Source organism: Dermochelys coriacea, chromosome 18, assembly GCF_009764565.3.
Source record: "Dermochelys coriacea isolate rDerCor1 chromosome 18, rDerCor1.pri.v4, whole genome shotgun sequence".
Classification (NCBI taxonomy): domain Eukaryota; kingdom Metazoa; phylum Chordata; order Testudines; family Dermochelyidae; genus Dermochelys; species Dermochelys coriacea.
The window spans coordinates 14,372,891-14,394,971 of NC_050085.1; the positions used below are offsets into that span (position 1 = coordinate 14,372,891).

General features: G+C 53.5%; 2 protein-coding genes across 3 annotated transcripts in view; both read left to right on the forward strand.

Annotated features, from left to right (window-relative positions):
* KLHL17 (kelch like family member 17) overlaps positions 1-15,503 on the forward strand; it is a 39,264-nt gene extending 23,761 nt beyond the window's left edge. For both annotated transcript variants that reach the window (XM_038377084.2, XM_043499763.1), the window contains 8 exons: positions 1,618-1,734; positions 4,115-4,328; positions 4,582-4,726; positions 5,557-5,724; positions 6,399-6,487; positions 9,462-9,535; positions 11,041-11,222; positions 12,024-15,503. In XM_038377084.2, the coding sequence (XP_038233012.1) occupies positions 1,618-1,734; positions 4,115-4,328; positions 4,582-4,726; positions 5,557-5,724; positions 6,399-6,487; positions 9,462-9,535; positions 11,041-11,222; positions 12,024-12,252 (1,218 nt within the window). In that variant the 3' untranslated portion in view covers positions 12,253-15,503. The remainder of the gene's footprint in view (positions 1-1,617; positions 1,735-4,114; positions 4,329-4,581; positions 4,727-5,556; positions 5,725-6,398; positions 6,488-9,461; positions 9,536-11,040; positions 11,223-12,023) is intronic.
* A 5,123-nt stretch (positions 15,504-20,626) lies between these two features.
* Positions 20,627-22,081, forward strand: part of LOC119844907 (pleckstrin homology domain-containing family N member 1) — a 40,959-nt gene continuing 39,504 nt past the window's right edge. Inside the window, exon 1 of the mRNA XM_038376347.2 lies at positions 20,627-21,158. Coding sequence (XP_038232275.1) covers positions 20,986-21,158 — 173 coding nt within the window. The 5' untranslated portion in view covers positions 20,627-20,985. The remainder of the gene's footprint in view (positions 21,159-22,081) is intronic.

A 22,081-nucleotide genomic window follows, 5' to 3' on the forward strand; every position in this document is an offset into this window, starting at 1 on the left:
CTCCCCACACACACACGCTCTCTGTTTCAGCCTCTGGCCCACACAGAGCTGCTAGCCATGGAACAGAGTCAGCGAGGTGCTGGGGAGAGAGTGGGGCTGTCGTGCTGGCAGGAGATGGCCGGGGTGTGTGTGAGGAGGGAGGATGTAGTTATAGGCAGGGAGGGAAGTGGATGGGGACTGGTTTGTGCTACTCCATCCAGGCCTCAGCCTAGCACCCAGCACTGCCCGAGTTCCTCCAACGCCCCCGGAGGTCAGTGAGAGTCTGCGGATTGGGCCCTAAGTGCGGCTCAGTGCTATTCTCCACGGGGCGGGGGAGACATGACGTGTGTCTCCAAGAATCGCAGGAGCCGGTGCTGGGAGGGAGCGGGCTCAGAGAGCAAGGCGGGGACTCCCAGGGGCTGTGCCCAGGCCCCCTCTCTCTGCGGGGGCTGCTGCCAGGAAGAGAGCGTGGCCCCCAAGAGTGGAGGAAAGTGGGACACAAAGCAAGAAGGATTAAGGCTGCCATCTGCCCCCTGGGTGCCTCCAGAGCAGCTGGCCTGGCTAGGAGCACAAGAGGGGTGGCTTGGCTGATAAAGCAGCATCTCCTCTGTGAGGCCTGGTCAGAGCAGTGGGAGGAGCAGGGTCTCCTGCCGGGTGGGGAGGAAACGGAGAGGCTTGGAGATGGGCAAAGCCTGCACTGGCTGCCCTCAGAACAGGGGCCATCCCTCCCCTTCTTCCTGCCGCACCGGTCTCCTAGCAATTGCTCCAGAGAGCCTTGCAGGTGTCTTCCCCTGCTCCGAGCACAGGCGCTCGGAGTCCCCCAGGCAGAGTCTGCTGTCGGAAAGGCCCAGAAATGCCCCTCCAGGGGATGCCGAGCAGCCTGTGCTGTCCCCAGCTTTGCTTTGTTGGGTTATTTACTGCCCAGCGTGTCCTGGGCTTCCCCCTGGAGCTCTCGTCTTGCTATCAACCCTCCTCAGTCAGCAGCAAAATCCACCTCTGCGGGATGCCCAGTGGAGAGCTTGCATCCCAAAGCCTGGCTCTGCACCTGCCGATGTGTTCCCTGCTGTCTGCGCATCCGGGCTCTGCCGCTGCAGATCCACCAGGGGAAGGGACAAGTTAGAGCTCGTGGGGCTCGTTCTTCTCTCGCACGGCATAATTCCAGGGTGATTCTGGCGTGAGCTGCACCAGCGTAGGGGAGCAGGGAATCAGGCCCTGTCACTTGCCATGGTGTCTACACTGACACGCCAGGCTTCCATTGCCCCTCCCGCCATCAGTGCACAGGCAAGCCTTAGCCAATCGGTGTGAGGGTTCAGCTGGGAGGCGGGTTGGCCTTGTTCTCGCCACTTTACAGATATGGAAACTGAGGCACAGGCTTGGCCAAGGTCACCCAGCAGGTCAGAGGCAGAGCCAAGAACAGAACCCAGGAGTTCTGACTGTCAGCTCTTGCCGCGTCTCTGTTCCTGTACGCGCACACCAGCCTTGCTCTACCCGCATGCTATGGAGGTATGGTAAGGCTCTGAGTGTGTAGCTCTGCTGGTTGTGTGTGTGTGTGTGCGCGTGCACACGTCCATGTTCCTTGCCATACTCCCTCCCCATGACGGGGGACAGCTGAGCTGGACTTTCCTTTCCCCTCTGCAGGTGCTGGACCTCATCTCTAGCGACAGCCTCAATGTGCCATCTGAGGAAGAGGTGTACCGGGCTGTGCTGAGCTGGGTCAAACACGACGTAGACAGCAGGAGGCAGCACGTCCCCAGGGTAGGCGAGCTGGCTGGGAACGCAGATCGTCGCAGGGGAGGGATTTTCACCCACTTTAAGAATGTAGGTGCTGGATGGAGGTGGATTTGGCCTGGTCTAAAGGCTCCTGGAGACCCCCCTTTTGCATATTCCTATTTCCCTCTCCCCTTGGAAACTGCAAGCTGTGTGACCAGACAGGTTTGGGGGGAACCAAAGAAAAGTTGTCTCAAGTGGGGAAAGTCCAACCATCTCAAGGCCAAATTCTGCTCTGTCCCCCAGTGGCGTTTGACTGGTATAACTGAGATGAGTTAGTTTTCCAGCATGGTGCGATCTGGAAGCACTTGCTGCCATTGGCTGTCTCGGGTCTGGTCTGACAGGAGCTTTACTGAAAGAGGAGGTTGGATTCCCAAGGCTATTGCATCTGGCTCCTTCTGATACACTGGGATGATTTGGGACATGCATTGTACTCCACTGCAAATAGAGGCTTATTCTGCCTTATGCAGGGCTAGAAGGCAGGGGTTTGAATCTGATGAATGTCCATGTCCTAGCACCTCACAGTCACATTGTATCCTCCTGACACCCTTGTGAGGTGGGGACATGTTATCCCCATTTTACAGAGGGGGAGCTGAAGCAGAGGGTGGGTAGGCTGAGTGGCTGCCTGATGTCACACTGGTAATCTGCAGCACAACCTGGATTAGAACCCAGGTCTCCTTACTCCCTGTCCTGGGCCCTGTCCATTGGAATATCTTCCTCCATGTGCAGAGAAAAGTGATCATATTTGGGATTTCTTTAGTTCCTATCCCACATCAGAGGATCTCTAAAACCCCCAAATATAGCCCCACAAAATCCCCTACCCTGTGATAGGGCCGGTGCTATGACCCCATTTTAGAGACTGAGGCACAGAGGGGCAGTGATATGCCCACAGTCACATGAGGCATCCATGGTAGAGCTAGGGCTTCAGTGGGGCAACAGAGCTGTTGGGAGGGTGACAGGTCTGTCAGGTAGACTTTGCTCTCTAGGGCTGGGTTTTGAGGATTGCTCTGAAAAGCCAAATTTTGCAAATCTGCAACGGTTTAGGCCGGATTTTCCTTTATCTAGTACTCTGATCTCTGTGTCTGTGACTAGGAGCAAATTAACCACAGGCCTGTCGCCTGTCTGATCAAAACAATAACAGGAATAACAAAACCTTTGCATCCAATGAAGTGAGCTGTAGCTCACGAAAGCTTATGCTCAAATAAATTTGTTTGTCTCTAAGGTGCCACAAGTCCTCCTTTTCTTTTTGCGAATACAGACTAACACGGCTGCTACTCTAAAACCTTTCCCGGACAGGGATTCTTTCCCAGCACAGCCCTAGGTTGGAGCCACAAGCTCTGCATGAGTCTCGCATGCCCTCTTGCGAATACCTGTGGCATTGCAAGTATGAATATTGGCACCCATTAATAAACCCAGAGAAAAATGCATCCGTGTGTACCCTGGCAACCTTTCCCTTTGTTCTGGCAGCTTTGCTACCAGGCCTGCTAAGAAACTAGCTGCGAGCCTGCAGAGAATGCTGGGAAATTATATGCAAATAGGAGTATATGCATCCCAAGATGCACTTGACGTAGGGCTGGCATTGCCGCTGTGTGGGCTGGTTGAGTTGGTTGCACAGAGGTCCCTGCGGATGTCAGGCACAGGTGTGGGAGACTCTCCTTTAGCCTCAGTTGTCTGTATGGCATGTGGGCTGCTGCTCAGTCCTGTCATGGCAACTTTTTAAATAGCCCTGCTGCAGGCGTGGGAGCCGGAGCTCGCCAGCCCAGCAGGCCATGGTGGTAGGAAGGGCTTTCCAGTTTGTGAAGGGACTCAGCCACTTTACCAGACTATGGCCTTGGCTGCACTCTGCAGTCCCCGTTCAGCTGCATGCACTTGAGTCCCCTCCATCTGGAGCCTCTCTAGCAATCCCAAGCGCAGGCTGGAAGCAAGAAGTGGGTAGAGAGCACAGCTGGCTATGAGCAGGGCACTGCCCGGGCACCAGCACCCAGCAGAGCGGGCTGTGGCTAAGTCAAGGGGAGAACTGAGCTGATCCGTCACTGAGGTAGCCATGCTGGCACGTGGACCAGGCTGCTGGAGCCAGTGCAGGGCCAGCCTGGGATTTGGGAGTAGCAGTGGGTCTCAGGCTCTTGCCAGGGCAATGGGAGGTATCGCTCTTGGGCTCTGCGGAGGAGATGAGGGTGGAGTTGCTGCCAGGCGTACGCTGGGGGGTGGCTGCCCTCCCTTCCACTGGGAGGAAGATGAGGGGGATCCAGTCCAGTCAGGGTCCTGAGGCTCTTGGGGTTGATAAGAGAGGAGCCCTCTCTAATCTTCACCCCAACCCGTCTCTGTTCCACCGACTCAGCACTTTCCCTCCCCTCCCTCCACCCCGCAGCTCATGAAGTGCGTCCGGCTGCCCCTGCTGAGCCGGGACTTCCTGATGAGCAACGTGGACACGGAGCTCCTGGTCCGGCACCACTCGGAGTGCAAGGACCTGCTGATCGAGGCCCTCAAGTACCACCTCATGCCGGAGCAGAGAGGAGTCCTCGGTAACAGCAGGACCCGGCCCCGGCGGTGCGAGGGGGCCAGCACCGTGCTCTTCGCCGTGGGTAAGGGACACCCAGGCCGGGGGGGGCTGAATACGGTGCCTGCGGTGCAGCCGGGGGGGGCCCATCACCTGCCTCCCATGGGACATCTGCCCCACCCTCGGGGAAGGGGCTGCAGGCAGGGCCTGTCACTGGGATGTTGGGCAGAGCTGGGGGTCAGGGAGGGGTATGTCAATGGCTCCCCCTGCCCAATGACTCCCTGGAAAACTCAGGGGTCCTGCCCTTCACTCGCTCTGCTTGTGACTCCCTTCTGCAGGTGGGGGGAGCTTATTCGCCATACATGGAGACTGCGAAGCCTACGACACGCGGACGGATCGGTGGCACATGGTGGCCTCCATGTCGACCCGGAGGGCCAGGGTGGGCGTTGCTGCCATCGGAAACAAGCTGTACGCTGTGGGCGGGTAAGGTGGGGAGCAGGACACTGAGCTGGGCGGAGAGAGGAATGCTGGCTCTGGGTGGGACCCCTCTGGATTCGGGTCGGAGAACAAAGGCTGGGCCCAGGGGGCATCTCTGGCCCCAGCTCTGCGTCGGGGCTCTGGCTGGCCCCGGGAAGTGGTAATGGGAAACGTCGCAGGTTCAAACCCAGCCCAGAGGAGCAGCGACTGGAAGCCATTCCACTGCCCCCAGCTGCTCAGTGGAGTGAGTTTGCTGAGTCTCTGTGCAGCAGCGGCCTGGCCACTAACTGATACCGTTTGTTCACGGCGCCAGCGGAGGGGACGGAGGCTGCTCTCGTCTGCAGTTGCATTTCTCCCGCTGCTCAGTTAGGGCTGAGGCAGCTGGTGAGGGAAGCTTGCCTTGCTAATGTCATGCAGCAGGTTGGCTGTGCCCAGCTCCTGCAGGGACATGTTCAATGCACAGTAACTGCCTGGCTCAGCTACAACCCAGGACCCCGGCCCTCTCAGCCTGTCCCGTGAATTCACACAGACTCGGTCAGGCAACTGGGAGCCCCCCAGGGGCTGCATCGTCCCTGCAGGGGGTGAGAGGGCAGGAAGGTGGAGCGGGTTTGGAACGCGGGGAGCAAACCCACCAGAAATGCAGCAACTGGCTGACGCTCTGCACAGGCCTGATTGCTGGCAAGAGCTGGGCTAGGGAGAAGAGCGCGGCCCGCGTCTGAACTGGGCAGCGACCTGAGGCTAAGCTGTCCTCAGCCCAAGGGCTTCGGTGGAGTTCAGGCTCTCAGCTCTGCCCCGAAGGTTCCTCACCCTTCCAACGCTCTCCCATCCCCCCGCAGTTATGACGGGACCTCCGACCTGGCCACAGTGGAGTCGTACGACCCGGTTACCAACTCCTGGCAGCCGGAGGTGTCCATGGGCACCAGGCGCAGTTGTCTGGGGGTGGCGGCGCTTCACGGGCTCCTCTATGCAGCGGGGGGATATGACGGGGCCTCATGTCTGAACAGGTAGGGGGATCTCCTGAGTACGTGCTCGTCCCCTTGGTGTGATGTCCGTGCCCCCCTGGGCTGCTGAGACACCCCGCTTGTCCCCAAGATCTGCTCCGAGGGGGAAGGCCATGCATAGCCTAGCCCTCCCTGAGGCCTGATGACTCATCGGCAGCCAAAGGGACCCAAGGCTTGTGGGGCTACCGGGCTGGGATCCCCTCTCCGTTCACAGCGGGGTCCTGCATGGGTGTCTCTAACCCTGACCCCATCCTAGTTCCCTGGCCCTCCAGGAAAGACCAACCTGCCCTTTGGCCAGTGAACTCCATCGGCCCATTCACCTGGCACCCCTGGATCCTCCTGAAGTTCCATGCAGCCTCATCCAGTCTGGACAAGTATGTTGTGTGTCCGCTGCAAATACGGCCCCCTCTTCTCCATCCCTGGTGGAGACATGAACCCCACGGGTTCTGGCCCTGCCCCTCAGAGGACCCTGATCTTAACCCTGTGACGTGGTGGGGAAATGGCCCTTTGTTCCTGCCCTCTGGCTCCCATCCCTGAGCCAGTTTCTGATCCATGGCAGCGCTTTGCCTCACTTCCGCACCCCTTGGTGTCGTCAGTTGCCTCTCAGGGCTGCATCAGACGGTTTTCCCAGGGACCCTCCAGCGTTGCTAATGTTCCTATGTCTCTGCCTGCTGCAGCGCTGAGAGGTACGACCCCCTGACGGGCACCTGGACCTCGATTGCCGCCATGAGCACCAGGAGGCGATATGTCCGGGTGGCGACACTAGGTAGGGCACTAGCGCGGTGGAATCTGCTTGGCGCTCCCAGGCTCTGTCACCTCTCACCCCTTCCTCTGGCTAGTCCTGCGCGTTGCTTCCTATCAGCTGCAGCCCCACTCTCTGACTTCTGTCTGTGACAGGCCACTGCGCTTTGCTGATGTGGGACCCGCGCTGACCGCGTGCCAGGAGCCAAAGGGCACTGCCTACCGGGCACAGAATGGAGCAGGTTTGCAGCTCTGCTCCATGCACAGGAAGGAGGGTGGAGTTAATGCCCTGCAGCGGGACTGGGGAGAAAGAGGGTCAGTTCCCAGCTCTGCCAGGGACCCCCTGTGTGACCAAGGACAAGTCATGTAATTGACTTATAAGCTAAACACACCAGATGATCTGGGGCAGGGACTGTCTCTTCCTGCGTGTATTGGACTACCACAGTTTTCTTGGTCCATGGTACTCTAATAATGGTAACAGGCTCCAGATTTTGGCCTGACTTGGATCAAAGCGGAGGAAAGCTTGCTATCTCTCTGCATCCACCTAGGGGTTCTGGGCTCAAGGTGGGATATTGGGAACATTGGAGTCCATGGGCTGTGCCTTTGTGTCATCCTATGACGAGAGCTGGGGTGGGGTGGGAAGAACTGTGAAATGGCACAGCCCAAACCAGATGGCCCAACTGAATGTGATTAGCATTGTTCTCTTTAAAATAACATTTCGTGCAGAGACCAGTTACTGTCTGTGTTTGGAAGGTTTTTGTCAAAAACACTCCCTCCAGCCTAGGAAAAAGCTGATTTTTCTAGAGCAGCAAAATTCACAGCGGCTTGATGACCCCATGGGTGCAGCGTTGAGCTAGAGAAATTTCATAATAACCCTCGGCCGGATGCAGCCGGCTTTTAACATGACAACAGTGGTCTGATCTCATATGTTCATTTACGTTGAAAAGTCTCCCTGTGCGCACGCTGATCCTTTTAATGGGACACTTCTCCTTTCCCCACAAGCTCAAAAGTTTTGCACATGCCTAGCGTAGATTTGGGCACTTTGCAAAAGCAGACAAGCATCACAATCGCTATTTGATGGATGAGGAAACTGAGGCACCTAGGGGTGGGGGGAAATGACTTCCCAGGGTCACCCAGAGAACCCATCACAATCGGGGATGCAGTGCAGTCTCTTCACTTTCACTCTGGACCCCATTCCCCCTTCCTTCACCTCCTGGCCAGAGCAATCTTGCCTGGGAAGTCCGGCAGCTGGCCAGTGACCCGGTGGAATGAGGTGTGGTCACAGCCCAGTTCAGAGAGCTACTGGGTCCCTGTCACAGCACCACATCTGGTCTTCTCCGCCTCTGCCACAATCTATTGGAGAACCCGAGGGCTGAATAGGCCAGGGTGAGCTGGTTCCCCTCGCTTCCTGAGGGGAGCACTCCATAGGGGAAGCTGGCAGGGGGAGGCAGTGTGGCCTAAAGCAGTTTCTCAACCTTTTTGATACCAGAGACCAGCTTGTTGCTTTCCTAAACCATCAGGGAGATCTCGGGGACCGCAGACTGGTGGTTGAGAAACACTGGCCTAGAACAGAGGTTCTCAAACTGGGGGGCGCAGAACGTATGGGGGGGTGAGAAGTTTTAGGAAAAAGAAACTTCCTGCCCACATTTTACCCCCAGCACTGAATAACTAGCAACACTAATTCCTCCAGACATGTCACGTCCTCAGCTGGCGCTGTGCATTTTGACGTATTTCTGTGACGTATTTCGTATTTGCCTAGTATTCTACAAAGGCGTTGTCATCTATACGTTCATCCATCCATTACACACTTAATTGTACACCTGGGACCACAATGGCAGTTCTGCTTTTGCTCTCCTTACAATGGCTCGTTGGCTCATTTGTGCAACAGAAAAAATAAACCTCAAATGAAAAACAAAGACACTGAAACTGATTCAAGTGAAGCACCAATGCTGCATATGTCAGTATTTATGTACCTGTGTGGCAGGGAGGAAGGGCATAAACTAATACAGACACAAAGAAGGGGGGCGTGTCAAATAATTTTTAGAACCACTGGCCTAGAGGATGGAGTATTGACTTGAGCTTGGGAGACCAGAGTATTATTCCCGGCTCTGTCACTGGCCTGCTGGGTGACCTTGGGCAAGTCACTTTGCCACTCTGTGCCTCAGTTTCCCCATCTGTGAAATGAGGATAATCCCATACTGTCCTCCTTTGTAAAGTGCTTTGAGAACTAGGGATGATCTAGATAAGAGCTACAGGTTATTCTGTGGATAAACAGAGCACCGCCGTACAGGGCTAGCTGGATGCACAAATCAGTCTCTAATTGGCCCAGTGCATTCACCATGGTGCACGTCAGTGCTGCCAATGGCACCAGCTGCAGAAGCAGCTACTCAGTGCTCTGGCTTCTGTGCTGCATGGACATTAATCCCCTCTCGTCTCTGCTCTTTCGCTTCCAATTTCGCTGCTCCGTGGTGACTCTGTGGTTCCTTCGCATGCGCTCGCTCTTTTTCCCCCCGTGGTGAGCTCCCTGCCTGGTGCTGTGTTATGGATCAGCCCCCGCGGCAACCTGCTGCTCCTGCCGCTGCTGCCTCGCTGGCTAAAAATAAAGCTTAATTGTAGCGGCAGGAGTGCTCGCACGGCCCGTAATGAGCCGGTCGGGGGCAGCTGCAGGCAAGCAAGCTCCCTGGGTTACTCTCTCGGCACGGAGCCCTCACTGCACAGCAGAGAAATGGCCTGATGAATATTTAACGATTCCCAGCACCAGATGCGGCCCCCATACAGCGGAGACTTGGGGGGGGGAGCTGCATGAGCTGCTCGGTGAGCAAATCCTCCCCGGAGGATCCTGCTGCTTGGTGTAGATTTGCCTGTCAGCTGCTATGCTATTCCTTTGCGTTCCTGGCTGCCCAGACCCGTGGCACATAAGGCCGGGATCCACCCCTGCCGATAACACGGCCCTTGTGGAGGGCTCTGCGGCTGACTCTGTGCATGACTGTGTTTTGCAGATGGCAATCTTTACGCCGTTGGGGGATATGATAGCTCATCCCACTTAGCCACAGTGGAGAAGTTTGAGCCGCAGGTAAGGGCAAGAGAGTGCAATTTACGCTTTCCTTCCCGTCCCTCCTCCGAAAAAGACCCTGTGGCAAAGCCCTATAGAAAGCGAACAGAGGAAAACACAACAGGGGGCTACAGAAATGACTCTAAAATGCTACAGAACCTAATGGAGCACGAGATCCTCTCAGGGGGCTGGTGGGGGTAAACCATCCTAGCGAGCTATCGCCCTGCTATGGAATTCTGTAGGTCGGTTAACAAGTCTCTGGAAATATGAGGGGTCTCTGTTCAATTCTCTCAATACCTTCCACCTGGGGTGGGGGTTGCATGGATCCCTCCCCTTTCCCAGCACGTGCAGCTGTGTTGCCACCGTGTGTGCAGCCATTATTACAAGCTGACAAGCTCCAGCAGACCCTTGTGGGCCCACAGGTGTGGTTGGCTCCCCTACAAAGGCTTGGCTCAGGAAAAAGGGGGTCAGAAACCATGTTCTGAATGGAGCCTCTAACTGTGGGGCTACCGCTGGGACTCCCTGATGGGACTCCCCGACAGAGCCATAGAAATAGACACAGCCACATGCATGGCCACTTTGGGGCTCTGGCTGGGAGCTGATAAGCAACTTGAGCTCCCAATAGTTAAGCCAAATTTTAGGGACCTGGAGACCAGGGTCCTATTGTTAACAGCTGCAGTTGTTTGAACCTGCCAGCAGAGGTCTCTTTAAAATAATTCTCTGGGGTTTAAACATTTTATTTTTTACTTGATTTAAGGCAGTTTTGTGTTTGATGCTTTAGGGAAGGAGGGTGCCTGTAAACACTGAGCACAGACTTGGGCGGATCATGTTTGTAAGCTTCTTATGGGGGGGGGCGAGAGGGGGCAGAGAGAGACATTTGTATTAGTGTTTGTGAACAAAGTATAATTGCTGGATCTAGCTGCATTGGGGTGGAACGGGGCAGTACAGAAAACCATTTCCAGTAGAACTCCCCTCCGCCATCTCCTTGGGGGGCCTTTGTGTTCCCTCAAAAGCCTGTTCCACAGGGCTCTGGAAACCTCCCACATCACCTCTGCCCTTCATCTGATAACAGCAGGCAGGATGGCTGGCGACTCTACTTTAACCTGCTGCACCCAAGGTCAGATTTGCAGCCGGGGTCATTGTAACTTGCTTTAGCTGCAGACTCGTTGGTGCCCCCTGCTGGAATGTGGATGGTGGGTCCTACAGGCGTCCTTCCTCCCGGGGGGGCTGTTGTGTTAGAGTTGGGAACAGGGAACAGCGCAGAGAGAGTATGCATCCGATGAAGTGGGGCTGTAGCCCACGAAAGCTTATGCTCAAATAAATTTGTTAGTCTCTAAGGTGCCACAAGTCCTCCTGTTCTTTTTGCGGATACAGACTAACACAGCTGCTACTCTGAAACAGGGTCTGGAGTGTGACCGGACGGTGGTGTCGCCATTGAAGGGCTTGGGTGGGAGGATAATCACCCCCGAGTATCGCTCGCTAACCCAGAGGCGCTTTCACGGGCGCTTGGTCCTCTTTCCTCCAAGGTCAACACATGGACCCCCATTGCCAACATGCTGAGCCGGAGAAGCAGCGCCGGCGTGGCCGTGCTGGAGGGGATGCTCTACGTGGCCGGCGGTAACGACGGGACCAGCTGCCTGAACTCTGTGGAGCGCTACAACCCAAAAACCAACACCTGGGAGAGCGTGGCCCCCATGAACATTCGGAGGTAAGGACCCCCCTCCCCCCGTTCTCCAGCACCCATCCAAACTGGGGAGCTGGGGAGACGGGCGCGAGGCAGACCCAGGCTGTCACACCGGCTTGGGGATTTCTTGGGTTGGAGAGAGCCATCTCCCACTGGAGCACGTCATGCTGCAGCCATCAAGGTGCAGCAACGGCCAGGCCTCGCTTGACCGACCGAGCAGGCTGGCCTGCGGTCACCACCGTCAGGAAGCTCTCTGCTGGGAGGTCCAGGACCTCCATGCTGCGTGTTCACCTGTCAACGCTGCATGATCAGAAGTGCCCGTTGCATGCACCACGTAGGCATGAGCAAGCAGGGGCAGCCTGCAGAGGCTTTGCCGCCCTAACAATCCTACATGGGCATAAATGATTCCTGACTTACTGCTACCCAATCCCGAATACAGGAAGCACATGGCCTTTGACACAGTCACTGGGGAAGTATCTCGACATTCTAAACATAGGTGTTTGGCACTTCCTGTAGCTGGCAGAGGGATCACCTTCAAATAATATAATTTAGGAGCCTAAAATATGGACCAAAATGTGGTTAGAACCAGGGGCTGGGAACCAGGACTCCTGGGTTCTATTTCCGGCTCCCCCACAGACTCCCTCCGTGACCCTGGGCAAATCACTGAGGCCAAAAGGCTCTGCTAATTTTGATGCATCCCTTTTCGAGTGCCCAACTCCCGCCTGCCTTCCGGAGGGCCGAGCCCCCGCAACCCTGGCCAGGGATCTGCCGATGGACATCCAAAGCCTGGCTCACTAACACCGTCCTCTGTGCTGTCGCTTGCAGGAGCACCCACGACCTGGTGGCCATGGACGGGTGGCTTTACGCGGTGGGCGGGAACGACGGGAGCTCCAGCCTCAACTCCATCGAGAAGTACAATCCCCGCACCAACAAGTGGGTGGCGGCCTCGTGCATGTTCACGCGGCGGAGCAGCGTGGGGGTGGCGGTGCTGGAACTGCTCAACTTCCCGCCCCCCTCCTCGCCCACCCTCTCCGTCTCCTCGACGAGCCTTTGACAAAGAATCCAGTAGTACCTTACCTCCAGCAGGCAGCCGCATGGGGAGGAGCGCCAGGCCACCGTGGCCTGACCCCTGTAGCAGCCAGTCTCTGTAGACCGGAGTGGGGGGGGTCCCGGCTGCTGCCTCCAGCCCCAGCCCACAGCAATTCCACGGGCCCCTGGAGGGCTCTGCCTCTCTTGGGGCACCCTTCAGTTGAGCGTGCTGAGGGTTGAATGGAAAGGGGCACTTTCCATTTAAGAGTCCCCTCTGCCGGCACATACGGCGGGGGCAGCTCTCAGCTCCATCCACAAACTTGCCCACGACTCAACTGACTTTTGGGGCCAGCCATGCCCAGTCGAAACCATTGCTGCTTTTAGGGTTTACCATGCCCCGACGTGCTACACACTGGACAGCCACATGAGGAAGGATCCAAGCGGACAGGGAGCGCCGGGGGTGGGTGACTGACGCATATGGTGCTTCTCCAGGAAACCGCTGAATGTACCACCGCTCCTTGGAATGCTATCTTAGCCAAACTCTCTGTCCTGAGCTCCAGCGCACTGTTAAAGCCTCCGAGACCGGCGCACGGCTCGCACGGGTGTCTGATCGATGCCTTAAAAACCACAGCCGGGGGATGCGGCGGGGGAGAAGGCCACAAAACTGTGCGGAGCATCCGAGTCCTTCGGCATTTCCATCCTCTGTGGACCCCGTCCCGCTCGCTGTCGGTCCTGATTTGCCATCGCAACGGAGGTCCCCCAGCCGACCAGATGGATTTAACGAGCTCACGGGCTCGGGTGCAGTTGCCGTCCCACTGTTACCAATGACTATGCTGCTGTCCCCTGCTCACGTGTCTGTGTCACTGTGTTAACCCGGCGGCTGGGAACAATCCAGCCTACACACGGCTTCCCTGTCCACAAAGAAGGATCTAGGCTTGGGCCAGGCCCTTGGTTCCCTAGAACAGTATGACCCGGCAGGTGGCGCAGGCTGCAGGGTTGCACCGTGTTATTTATTTAATGTGTCTCCCATTTGTATTTATTGTACTAATCTTTTCATTTTAATTCTTATTAACTTTATTATTTTTTAAATTATTCTGGTGTTCCCCACCCCCTCCCGCCGACGTGAGAAGGGATGAGAGGAACGAGCCAGCGACCTTTTTTTTAAATGATCTATTGGACAATGATATGGCCTAGAAGTAAGTGTGTGAGAGAGGCCATATGAACAGTGAAACCAGCAAAGAAGGAACCATTTGCAACTAGCAACTCCCTGTCTTAAACTACCACTCTAGCGGTTGAATCATCTTGTACTGTAATGCACAGGGTTGGCCGTATAGACCCTCCTGTACCATAGAACTTCATGGGTGGTGGCTTAGGATGTGTTTCACTGCATATGCCGTGCTCTGTGTGTGGTTTGCATGAAGACAGGTTAACAGGTGTTCCCCATGGTGTATCGGAATGGCTAAAGCATGGATACCTCAAAAGCACTGAGAGGCTGTTCTGTGACTGTTTGATTATCTGTTTTGCCCCCCTGATTCTCTCTCTCCTCCCGACTTCATCATCCTTTAGATTTCACTTGTGAAAATACTCACTGACTTATATCTCCGGAAGTGATCCGAGATTTTTTGGTGCCCACGTTGAGACACTTTAGAAAGGGCCAGTTTTTTCCCCAAGACGGATGCTTTGCAAGTTAAACAGGCCCAGCTCCAGAGCCTGAAGTTAGGTACCCAAAATCACTAGCTGCCCTCCCCGCCCTCTACCCAAAGACATGTTCTGGGCTTTTCAGGCTGAAGTAGATTTTTAGGCTTTTAAAATAGATTTAAAATCTCTCAATCTTTTCATTCCTTTCTGCTTGCCAAGTCCCCGAAGCAACCAGCCACCGTTCAATGGCTGTCACATTCCTGTGTGCTGCTGACAACGCCCTTTTGATGTCCCGACGCCCTCGATCCTGCGATTGAAATGAGCTCCCTGTTAGCACGGCAAGAGCATCAACCTATTCCGTGGCCACTGTGTTAGGTTAACTAGGTCACAAGACGCTATCTTGCTCAAAGTAGTGGTGCAGTCGTGTGTGTGTACACGCCACCTCTTGCTCCCTTCTAGCTGTACCTGTCAGCCTCAGCAGGATTCCCAGTTTCAAGCTAGCTCATGTCAACCTGCACTCTCAAGACCCCATCTGACGGCAGGATCCTCTTCCAAGGAGGCAGAAGAGAACCCTAGGGAGGGAGCCCAAGAGCCAAGCCTAGAGCTCCATGGGCATTTCAGAGCTGCCAGCTGCTATGACTTGGCAGAAGTCCTGGGGTTTCTGCTGTGGCCCATGAGTAGGGCAAAGGGAATGAGGGCACCATAGGCCAATCTCTTCCCCCTGCACCAAGGGAAAGAACCAGCTAGCGCCAGGGGAAGGGAAGTGGAGGGGCCAGGAAGGCATTGCTGAGGGAGGGAAGTGGATCTCGGTTAAAACAATAGCTGCTAGTTTGAGAGCAATGGCCCCACCCCTTCAGCTGGTGCTAGCAATACTGCGGCGTGTGGGGGACGCTGCTGCTAAGTGCTGTCCTCATCTGAATCAAGGGGGCTTGGAGCTGAGAGGCTAGGTGGGCGAGGCAGGGAGCAGCGCATCAGTGTGGAGGGGGCAGTCGCTGCACCCCAGTGGTGACGCAGTTCAGACCCAGTGGAGCCTTTGGAAAAAGCCGTGGCCTCAGTTGCAGAGGGCCACCGCTGCGCAGCGCTGGTGGAGGGTGCCTGCCACCCGCACAAGGAGTGACAATCCATGGCTGGAATTGTGTGTGTGTGTGTGTGAGAGAGAGAGAGAGAGACAGATCTGAGTGGGCAGAGGCGCTGTTAACTGTTTGTTTCTCCTTCCGTTTTACATCCTGGTCTCAGACTAACACCCAGCATTGTTACTAAGACAACAGCCCCGGGGAGGTATTCCCAACAGGGCAGCATTGCCGAGCAGCAGCCTGCCTTCTGGGTGGCATAGGGCAGGGCTGCAGTGTGGGTTGCTGTGCATCGCCCAGGGAGCGTATCCTGCTGCCCCCCTGGAGCCTGCCCCAAGGGCAGATGGGGAAGGGGATTCTCTAGTCCCAGCCTGGTGAAGGGATACGCTTGGCCTAGCTGCGAGGCCACTGATTCACCCCCCTGTCCAAATGTCATTTTTATTTATGTCAGTTATGATTTATTTATGAGGAATTTACTGTTCATTTTTTTTCTCGATTTTGCACTACACGCGGGGAACAAGCAATACAAGCCAATGTGTAAAATAAAGAGGTTTTCTTGATTACTGGATTCTACCCCATCAGCGACTTATTGCTCTTCTCCCCCTTCACCTGGCTTCAGGTAGGCGAGCTAATCCCAGCTAGGTTTTGCTAAGGGGGGGAAACTGAGGCAGGGAAGCAAGTCCCCCAATGCTCGGCAAGGTGGAGCAGGTTGCCTGGTTTTGGAGGAGCTGAGGCTAGAACTTGGGAATTCCTAGCCTCTGCTTAGAACATGCCACCCTCTGACCCTCCCGCAGGCTGCAATGTGAACGGAGCCTAGTATTGCAGCTGTGGATGGCTGCCGATGGGGCGGCTGCAGCCAGGACTGCCCTGGACTCACTACTGCAAATGTCACCCCAGGGCCAGGGCCTATGTTGCACCTGCCAAGTGAGCTGAACACAACATAAGCCAGACCACGCTCTATCCATTCCCCCCCCCCCTCTGGTCAGTGCATGTGCGCACGGAAGTCCCGTGAGCCAAGGGCATGGGACGGCTGCCCTGATGGTATTTGCACCTTGGTACACAGAGTCCGGGTGAGCTAAAGGAGTGGCTCGGCTGGCCTGAGACCCTTGTTTGTTGCTGTACTTGCCCTTGGCCTCACTCCTCAGCTAGTGGCTGTTCGTGGGCTGCTTACGATGAAAGGTTGGCATGAGTCTGCTGTGATTTAATCGTCTAAACGTGACCCTTTCCCATGCCCCAGAAGAGGGTGCCACAACACATGCCTGTTAAACATCTCACCATGGGTGCGCTGCAACTGGAAAGGAGCATCTGCTAGAGGTGCAGAAAAACACCATTGGGTCCGAGTAGTGCAAACACGACGGGGCTTTAATCTGACACCGGCTACTGATGTACACCTCTCCCTGTGTCTGAATGCTAGTCTAGCCCCCCTGCGAATCCCCAGCTCCAGAGCTGCTGACAGCTGTTGCACCCACGGGGAAATGAGAAGCAGACAAGAAACATCCTGCTTTCACCTAGGAATGTCTCAGGGGTCCTGCCTAGAGGCAGGAGTGGCCGGTTGGCTCAGCTGAGCAGCAGGGGAAGCCTGCAACAGATCAGAGCTGCGGTCGCCAGCTGCACTCAGTCACTGCAGCCAAGGGGGAAATGCTGAGCTCCTTTCACAAGCAGGGGAAAGGGTCAGGGTTGGGAGGAGGGGACTGAGAGGTGTAACTGCCCGCAGCGAGGACTCAAGAGGAGAAACCTTTCCCCCTCCTGCCACTTACAGCAAGGGCCCACAGCCCCATGCAGTAGTAATGCTGGAGTACACTGTGGTATTCGCTTTCCGAGGGCCTCCCACCTGCTCTGCATTTCTGCCCAGGCCCTCACCCTGCTCTCAGGTTTCTATAAATAACTGCCAGTTGCATAAAGCTTCCCAAAGCACAGAGCCTGTCTGCTCCCAATCCCTGTCCACACCCTCTCTTATTGGGAGTGGAGCAAGCTGGAGTGGGGGAAAGGGGCCGCTATGTAGTCCTACAAACTGTGGGGTCTCCAAATGATGTATACGAAGCAATCCCATGGCAGGGGCTGCTTTGACACATCCCATTCAGTGCAGGCTCCAACAGGTTCACTTTATTAGCCATTCACTGGCTGCAGTCGGAAGCATCCCTGTGAGCGTGGCTCTATTTATTTGCAGGACCTACACCAAAAAAACAGGGTAGGTTTTGTATTCTTCCATTAGCAATATCCTTTAAGGAAAACAGTCCCTTTACTGACTGTAAGAAGCATCTGATGAAGTGGGCTGTAGTTCACGAAAGCTTATGCTCAAATAAATGTGTGTCTCTCTAAGGTGCCACAAGTCCTCCTGTTCTTTTTGCAGATACAGACTAACACGGCTGCTCCTCTGAAACCTGAAAGACTGCAACTGAAACCTGTTTCCTTCCCACAATTTTTGTTCTCTTCCATGCGATGCTTGCACACAGGTTCGTTGTTTGAGGGAATCGGCAATGCACACATTGCAGCCTCAGGACCTGCCCTGCAAAAAAGTGAGGGGGTTTAGTAGAGGATGTCTCCTGAGGGATTGGCAGCACATGCTGGTTTGCTATTGTAGGGTTGCTCTGGAATGGCAGGATAATATGGCAATGATTTAAATACATACAATTTAGAGATGACAAAGCCAGAGGGGACCAATACCATCACGTAGTCTGACCTCCTGCATAGCACAGCTCATAGGACAGCCTTCCATTACTTCCTATCTGAACAAGGGCAGCTCTTTTAGAAAAATATTGGCTCTGGATTTTAAAAATGGCCAGTGATGGAGCAAGCCTGGGTAAGTTGTTCGACTGGTTAATTACCCTCGCAGCTATAAATCTGTAATTTCTTTCTAGTCTAAACCTGTCCAGCTTCAGCTTCCAGCCGTTGGCTCTTGCGAGATCTCTGTCGGCTAGGCTGAAGAGCCCTGTATTACCAAATTTCTGTTCCCCACGTAGGGAATTAGAAACTGCAGCTTTTAAACTGAATGGCTGGAGCTCCCTGAGTCTTTCCCTACATGGCAGGTTTGCTAATCCCTTCATCATTCTAACTTCTCTTCTCTGATTTTTCAATCCTCATCGTGAATAGCAGACACCAGAACTAGGCACAGCATTCCAGTAGCGGTAGCACCACTGCCAAATACAGAGGAATACTCACTATTGCCCCGCTTAAACATCCACGGACCACATCAGCCCTTTTGGCCACAGCATCTTCCTGGGAGCTCATGTTCAGCTGATTACGACCTTCCATATGGATGTATTAAAATGCATAGTGTTTGCTTGAGCCCAGTTTACCATGTGATCCTGATTTCTCTGTACCAGGGACCTGTCCTCATTATTTACCCTTCTCCCAAACTCTGTGTCATCTACAAAGTTTCTCAGACACTTATTTTATGTTTTCTTCCATGTCACTGATTAAAATGCCAAGGCCAAAAAACAATCCCCCTGGTACCCTACTAGATACACACCCGCTCAGTGAGGAGTCCCCATTTACGATAACATGTTGAGATCTGGCAGTTAGCCAGCTTTTAATCCATTTAATGTGTGCTGTGTTCATTTTGTATTTTTCTAATTTTTGAATCAAAATATTAACCAGTACCAAGTCAGACGCCTTACAGAAATCTATTACATCAACACTATTACCTTTATCAACCAAACCTGCAATCTCCTCCAAAAAATTCAAGTTAGTCTTACAAGATCTGTTTTCCTCTAAACTCATGTTGATCAGCATTCATTATATTACCCTCCTTTAAGTCTTTATTATTCATTTCTCCTATCCACTGTTCCATTATTTTGCCTGGAATCGATGTCAGGCTGACAGGCTTATAATTATTCAGATCATCTCATTTACTCTTTTTAAATATAAGTACATTAGCTTTCTCCGAGTCCTCTGGAGCACCCCCAGCATTCCAAAACTTATTGAAAATCTTCATTAGCAGTCCAGAAAGCTCTTTGGCCAGCTCTTTTAAAACTCTTGGATGCAAGTTACCTAGACCTGCTGATTTGAAAATGTCAACGTTTGAAAGCTTTAACAGCTGCTGTTTAACATTCTCTTTAGTTACTGTTGAAATGAAAAATATTTCATCATCCTAGCTTTTTCCTAGCTTTAGAACAGAAATAGTTATTGAACATTTCTGTCTTTTCTGTGCTATCATTGTCAATTCTGCTATTTCCATCCAACAATGGACCAATACTCCTGTTAGGATGCCAAAACCTCTTTAAGAAAAGAAGTACTTGTGGCACCTTAGAGACTAACAAATTTATTTGAGCATAAGCTTTCGTGAGCTACAGCTCATTTCATCCGATGCATTCGGTGGAAAATACAGTGGGGAGATTTATATACACACACAGAGAATACGAAACAATGGGTTTTATCATACACACTGTAAGGAGTGTGATCACTTAAGATGAGCCATCACCAGCAGGATGGAGGGGGGAAGGAGAAAAACCTTTCATGGTGACAAGCAAGTTTTCCTCTCCCCCCCCCCCCAGTGATGGCTCATCTTAAGTGATCATTCTCCTTACAGAGTGTATGATAAAACCCATTGTTTCATGTTCTCGGTGTGTGTATATAAATCTCCCCACTGTATTTTCCACCGAATGCATCCGGTGAAGTGAGCTGTATAGCTCATGAAAGCTTATGCTCAAATAAATTCGTTAGTCTCTAAGGTGCCACAAGTACTCCTTTTCTTTTTGCGAATACAGATTAACACGGCTGCTACTCTAAAACCTCTTTCGTGTCTTTTTCTCTGCTGGCCAAAGATTCCTCCTTGTATCTTTCTGTGCTTCCTAGCTTCCAATTTAGATTCATTGCTGTCATCTTCCCCTTTTCTCCATTTGTTATATACTGGGGGGTTGGTTTTGTTTTGTTTTTATAGCTGCTTTCACTTCCCCCTAAGCCAGTTTGTTTTTTTAATTATTGTAGCCTTATTATTTATCTAGTCTATGTCTATTGTAGCCTCTAGGGGCCCCAGTCATGGGCCAGAACCCCATTGTGCCATAGTGCTGTGAAGACGCAGAACAAAAAAACAGTCCCTGCCCCAAGGAGCTTATAGTCTAAATTCTTTCTTGCCTGTGTCTTTTGGCCATCTTAGTATAATGTTCTTAAACAGCCCCCAATTACCATTCACGTTTCTCTCTTCGCATTCATTGTTTCATGTTCTCTATGTGTGTATATCAATCTCCCCTCTGTTTTTTCCACCAAATGCATCCGATGAAGTGAGCTGTAGCTCACGAAAGCTTATGCTCTAATAAATTTGTTAGTCTCTAAGGTGCCACAAGTACTCCTTTTCTTTTTTCTTCCTGCTGATTTGGCTCATAATGGTTTTCAGCTTTGTGAAATGGCCCTTTTTAAAGCACCAAGTACATATATATATGGCTAGCCTGGACTTTCTCCTTGTACATAACTAATGTACTCAAGTTATGATCACTTGCCGCTAAGCAGCCACGAATTGGTTGCTCTCTGGTTAATTTGTCTTTTGCTGTCAAGATGAGGGCTGAGACAGAAATCCCCCATGTGGGAGGCAGCACTTTTTGAGTGAGAAAAAATAGATTGGGACATGCTTCGATCAGAAGGCAATGGATTCTGCAAACCAAGCCATTAAGAAAAACCAAGGCACCTCAGGATCGGAGCCCTGAAACCCCTACCCTGTCCTTTTAAGGCTCCAATCCTGCAACTGGATCCACACACACTCTGCCTCTGCGCCTTGGCTTTCGTGGGGCTCTGCAGGGGGCTGCCTGTGGGATCAGATTGCAGCAGTGAGACCTAAATGCTTCCGTGGATGGAATCCCTCTTATCTAACAGTGGTTAAAATTCCTCTCCAAGCACAAACGGCTCAGCCCCCTGCCCTCTTCCCCAGCCCAGGAGCAAAGATCCCAAGTGGTGCCAAACGGACTTTTTTGGGTTCACCTGCCCAAATCCCTCCCCTCACGCCCTGGGGGGTAGGGGAGAGAACCCAGGGGCCCAGCCCTTGGCCAAAAGGCTGTTTGCTCACACAGATCACACCCACACGAGTCACCGCAAACGGAAGTGGGGATGGGAATGTCTGCATGACACACGCTCGCAAACTTCCCCAGCTCCTCATTCCCCCTCTCTCCCCGGCCAGTGCCTGGTGCTCCTGGATTATCGCAGCTGCTGCCAACATGGGGAACATAACTTGTGTTCCCCAGCCAGCCGGGAGATTCAGACACTCGTTCAGCAGGAAACCTTCCCTGAAGAAAAAGTAAGTAGATGGGTGTCGGCTTGATCTGGACTTCTTTTAAAGCTTCAGCTCCCAGCCGGCTTTGCCCTGTGCCAGGCACCAGCTGGGAACCGGGTTCGCAGCCCCAGCCCTCCTCTGGATACCTGGGGGGCTACAGACACAGGCAGCAAGCCACGCGTTTTGCACGGTGTCGCGTGGGGTTGCTCAGCCAGGCGCGAGATCGGTTTGCAGCCAGGGGCGGAGAGCAAAGAAGTCCCGGGCTCTGGAGGGGGGCCGGCCCGGTCAGGGGGCCCCTGGGGGCAAGGGCTGGTTTATTTCATTCGGATTTGAAAACGAAAACTCGCTCCCACGAGACTTGCCGGGGGAACGCGCACGACGGCTGCAGATGTATCTACTGGGGGCGCTAGTGATTGATTCCTGACTCTCAAAAGGAAAAGGAGGACTTGTGGCACCTTAGAGACTAACAAATTTATTAGAGCATAAGCTTTCGTGAGCTACAGCTCACTTCACCAGATGCATTCGGTGGAAAATACAGTGGGGAGATTTATCACGAAAGCTTATGCTCAAATAAATTTGTTAGCCTCTAAGGTGCCACAAGTCCTCCTTTTCTTTTTGCGAATGCAGACTAACACGGCTGCTACTCTGAAACCTGTCATTCCTGACTCTGACACTGATGGGCCACAGGTCCGAAAAAATGAGTGAGTGTAAAAGCCAAGATCCGAGAGAGAGGGAGATCCTCCAGAGCCAGACATTTTTAGCTACATAATGTGAGCAGCATTTTCACCCTGCAAAGGGAGAAGAGCCAGAGACTCCAGGAAGTCTTGTAGGGACTTTGCTATTGGACTCAATTTGTCCTGGAAGGCGCACAGATACTATGGTGATGGGCAGCAGCAGCAGCCCCCCCACCGCCCGATCAATAGATAATAGCAGTATTACAAAAAGAA